The sequence below is a fragment of the Penaeus monodon genome, chromosome 2, assembly GCF_015228065.2.
Source record: "Penaeus monodon isolate SGIC_2016 chromosome 2, NSTDA_Pmon_1, whole genome shotgun sequence".
Taxonomy (NCBI): domain Eukaryota; kingdom Metazoa; phylum Arthropoda; class Malacostraca; order Decapoda; family Penaeidae; genus Penaeus; species Penaeus monodon.
Window position 1 is genome coordinate 56751345 of NC_051387.1, and position 5000 is coordinate 56756344.

Here is a 5000-nt window from a genome sequence, read left to right on the forward strand (position 1 = left end):
AACATGCATGTGTACACACGAAGATGAACAGTCCATTTTACGAATGTCATCTCAAGTGCATCTGTTATGACTTTCTTTCTTTGCCACAAAGACCAATATTAAACGATTCTTATATATCTCGTCCTCCAAAAAGTTAAATGTAGCCTCTTATCCGTAGTGCACAATAAGACAGTATTTTAAACTAACACGTGGGCAGTACATTCCCGCTTTCTTCCCTGAGCCAAATAAATGCCCGATAACTTGAATTCCCCAAGCTATATAAGCGAGGCAAGTTTAGATAAGTTTGAAAAAAAAAAAAAAAGACGAAAAAAAAAGGGGGGGGGAGGATATAATGATATTTACCCAAATTATATACCAGGTTATTTCTTGCTTCACTGACGTTCATCGATTTCTGTCTCATCTCCCGTTGCTGTCGCGTTGCATGCAAAACCAGACGGTGGTGATGTGTGAAATGAAATGAATTCACGGTGTTCTAATCTTATAACCACAGCTGTGTCTTTGCGTGTAACAAAAAAGAGACTCCCAAAAATGTATGTTGAAGTTACTGCAATCGCATTGAATATGCAACTGTCGCAAGATTGCAGTGCCGCATTCAAGGCATGGGCCAGGTAGTCCATGCATGGCCCGTTTTGGTCTCTGATGATATATTTTGGTATGATAATCGATGAAATTAATTTTTCTTTACTGCGCGAATTAATCAGATCGAGTTATAAAACAATCTATAGTTTATCAGCATGATCACTTACTGTTCTTATTACCAAAAAGTAACAAATCCCCATACATTCTACTTCAAATGACATTATTATTACCGCAAAGTACTCAAACTACCAATAACTGTCCCCCGAAAAACCGCATCTCTTCCTTCTCCACCTTCCAATCAATAAGAAAAAGCATGATACAACCACGACCGCACGTAAGGAAAGCACAAAAAGGGGACACACACACACCTGTAATGGGAGAAAGGGGCACTCGACGGAAAAGGGGGCGCTGGGAGAAAGCCTCCCAATCAATAATAATAAAATAACAACCCACGCTCGCACTTACAGAAACTCCACAGACACACCTATCGAACAAGCCAAACCAAACCACCGGAATCGAAAAAAAAAAGGAAAGAGAGAAAAGAGGAGTAGGGGGGGGGGAAAGAGGACACACCGAGGGGGAAAAAAAAAAGAGAGAAAAAGGGATCGCGCGTCTGTTTCTCCATAGTACCCCCTCGCAGGTGCACGGCCAAACAAACGCCCCCCGACGACAGCACCCCGAGTCACACAAACAGATGGCCGACGTCCCTCTCCTTTTCGTCCCGACAGTGAAATCCCCCTTAAAATGCGAGGTGAAACCGCAGACGTGAGCTCCGAATCGTGAAGAAAATTAATCCCCGGGGAGGTGTTTTAATGGATGTGAGCCTGAAAGATGAGTCTGATCATGGACAACAGGCTAGAGACGATGGACACGGAGGCGGAGGTGAAGAAGCTGCAGGCGCTCGTGAGGGAGCTGGAGCTGCAGAATGAGGAGCTGAGGTCAGAGCGGCAGCAGTTGATGAAGGACGGCGCTGGAGGTGGCAGTGGCAGTCCCGTGGGCGTGGGTGGAGGCGAGAAGGACGCCCATTCGCAGCCCTCGACGCCCAAACGCCAGCAGGGACTCACAAGCTTAGAGGCCATGGATCCTATAGGCGTCGAGGACTCCTATTCCGACGACGAGACTTGGTGAGTCCTTTGGTCCTCCCTCTTTCTCTCTCTCTCTCTCTCTCTCCTTTGACTCTTTCTCGCGTTTTCTCTCTCGGTCTCGGTCTCGTTCTCTTTTTTTTGTAGGTTCTCCCTTCCTTCCTTCCTTCCTCCTCTTACTCTTTTTTGCTCTACCCTATCTCACTTTCTCTCTCTCTCTCTCTCTCTCTCTCTCTCTCTCTCTCTCTCTCTCTCTCTCTCTCTCTCTCTCTCTCTCTCTCTCTCTCTCTCTCTCTCTCTCTCTCTCTCTCTCTTTCTACCCCCCTCCCCCCTCCCCCCCTCCAACAGGTCATGTTATGGTACTTATATGGGTGTGTTTGGGGGGGGAGGGGGAGGGGGGTGACCCGGGCCCGCGCTTGACCTCGTTACCAAAGCTCGGAAACGCCGTTGGAAAGATTTATTTCGTGTAAAGTTTTTTTTTTTCTATGGGGTGTTGGTTATATTGTGGATATGTTTATAGACTTAAATTTTTTTTAATTTTTTCCTCATTTAATTTTTTTGACTTAAGAGTGAAGTGAAGTCTTATGGAAGAATAATGTGAGGATATTGATCGCATTTCTTTGGATTTTGTGAAGTGGTGTGACCTATTTATCGAAGCATTGGGATATGTGACCCTGTGTGACCTAGTTTTACAATCTGGTGATTTGTTGTTGGTTTAGGGTCACTAGGTGCCAAACACAAGGTCATTAAGAATATTAAGAACATTAAGAGCAACTGAACAACGCAGAGAGCAAGAATAAGAAGAATATGATGGAATATGAAGTGATGTGTACAGTTATTATGCGGAAGTGAGAGATAATTCCACACACGGGTATTAAAAGATTTTCTTCGACGTTCTGCGGCAGCGACCCCAGTGGAAGAAATTTCAATAAGAGAAATATGGTGTTAGTGATTTTCAAATGCAACAAATACATCTGCAAAGCATATAACAGAAACCTAAATATTTAGATAAATTATTAGCGTGAAAACAATATTTCAAGGTTTTCCGAAAGCACAGGATTCGGAACGCTTTGAGTGACTGGTATCTTCGAAGACTCGGCAAAGTGGCTTATAGAATGGGGACTTTATACCGAGAAGTGAATTATCTACATTATGTCAAAATCCACTTGCAACTTTAGTGAACTGGAATGACTGGCAGATTTTGGGAACCCCAATGTAACAGGCTCAGTGTTAAGTGATTGCCTTTTCTTCAATGTCTCATTCTCTGATGACGGCAAACAACTCTCTGTGACATTTGTTCTTGCAATGTAAAGCCTGAACATTTTCGCTAAATAATTGGAAAAGTTTACAAGCATGAATCTTGTTCAAAGGTGCACGGCAGGGGTTTGTTGGCTTTTGCCAGAGTGCCGAGAGATGAATTGGCTGCGGTGGTTAGTTTGAGGTCTGTGGCAGACTCGCTAAAATATGATAGATATTGTTGTTAATATCATGCTGGTAAATTCGCCGTGTTATGCATTTATGATTAATTATATGAAAATAATGTAAGCACATGGAACAGATTTGATTTTTGAAGATATGAAAATTATGTAGCCACATAGAACAAATTTGTTTTTTGAAGATATTTATTGGTTATTAAATTGTTTATAAATTTTGTTTCTCTCTTCTTGGCATAGAAATCATTGGGTGATGTGTATATATATGTGATTTAGGAAAGGATCATGAATTCTGGTTTATGGCTTTAAGTTTTAGATAATTTCAATAGGATAATTAGAATTAAATTACCAATATATATCAAGTCAAACAATTCTGGTTATTATTATTGAAGCAACAGAAAATTAATTCCAGAAATTATGTTTAACCCTTTGGACGCAGGTGTGTGTACTGTCCACAGTAGGCTGACTGATTTCCCTGGTTTGTGAATTTTTGCTTTTTATTTATTTTTTTTTTTCTCCTTGTGCTATTAATATCATTGCTGTAATTATGATTATTAACTTTACAATTATTGTAATGTTATTAATAATATATATATTTTTTTCTAAAATCAGGGAAAAGGGTAAAAAGGAGATATAAGCTAGAATCTCAGTAGACATGGCTTCAAGAATAAACACAAAGAGAGGTTATATCTTCTAATTTATCAGTAAAACGACTTGCAATGGAGAGAATTATTGTTGCTCAGCAAGACAGACAGACTTTGGTGTTAATTGACCTTCGTGAGGCTAGGTTAAGGTTGGGTTAGCTAAGGTTTATTTACGGTTAGGTTTTACAAGGTTAAGTTCAGGCTAATTATATTATTCATATTATGTTTATTAGATTAGGCTGTGTTAGGTATAGGTTGGCTATGTTAATTTAATTAATAGAAGTTTAAATAGAGTTTAGTTTACTTTAGATATTTTATATAGTTTTAAGCTTTGTTGGAGTACCTCAAGGTCATAATACAGTAGGTACCCTATGCTAATTTGTGTTAATTATGTTCAATTATTTGATGTTAGATTTGTTTAGCTGTGATAAGGCTGTGTTAGTAACCAATTTTTGTTACTTTTGCTAAGATTATATTATGATTAGATTGATTTATATATATATATATATATATATATATATATATATATATATATATATATATATATATATATATATATGTTTGAATTTGGTTGCATTCAATTAAATTAGGTCGAGATGGGTAAGGGTTATAGGTATTTGGGAAAGCATTAGCTATTGTAACTGCTTCAGATCTCTAAGGAAAATTCATTCATTTAGCATTTTGTTCATACTACTATTAGAGCTTTGTAGCTGTATTTGTTGTAAGTGATATATATATATATATATATATATATATATATATATATATATATATATATATATATATATATTAATTTCTCTCTCTCTCTCTCTCTCTCTCTCTCTCTCTCTCTCTCTCTCTCTCTCTCTCTCTCTCTCTCTCTCTCTCTCTCTCTCTCCCTTTTACTGATAAATGATGATTATAGTCTTGGTCTGATTTGCAACATTTGGAGATTTTTTTTCCAAGTTGGGAAAGTATTTTTGTAAAATCCTTTGACAGATAAATGTATCATCATTTTTGTTTTCTGCAATTTAGCCAGAAAGCCCTTGATATTTTGTGTATATTGAGTATCCTAAATTTTGGGTTGGGTGATGGAAGGCAACTGCAGGTGAAATCTGCCAAATATTGTCAAGGTTATGCACAGTATTTTCTCCCACAGTAATGAGACCCCAAGTCCTTGCCCATAATCATAAGTTGGCATTGTAACATATCAACTTTAGGGTCAGATACTTGTCTTTAACCTGTTCTTTTCCTGCATTACGTCAGGGAAGTAAGTTACACTA

At 38.4% G+C, this 5000-nt stretch overlaps 1 protein-coding gene across 5 annotated transcripts in view; it reads left to right on the forward strand.

The window, feature by feature from the left end:
- The first annotated feature begins 981 nt into the window (after nt 1-981).
- The window catches only part of LOC119583953 (SLAIN motif-containing protein 2-like), a 43956-nt gene continuing 39937 nt past the window's right edge, over nt 982-5000 (forward strand). For 2 of the 5 annotated variants that reach the window (XM_037932663.1, XM_037932661.1), the window contains exon 1: nt 1189-1703. In XM_037932663.1, coding sequence (XP_037788591.1) covers nt 1411-1703 — 293 coding nt within the window. In that variant the 5' untranslated portion in view covers nt 1189-1410. Of the gene's footprint in view, nt 1704-5000 lie in introns of all 5 variants that reach the window. The other 3 variants (XM_037932662.1, XM_037932659.1, XM_037932660.1) reach the window with 3 other exon arrangements.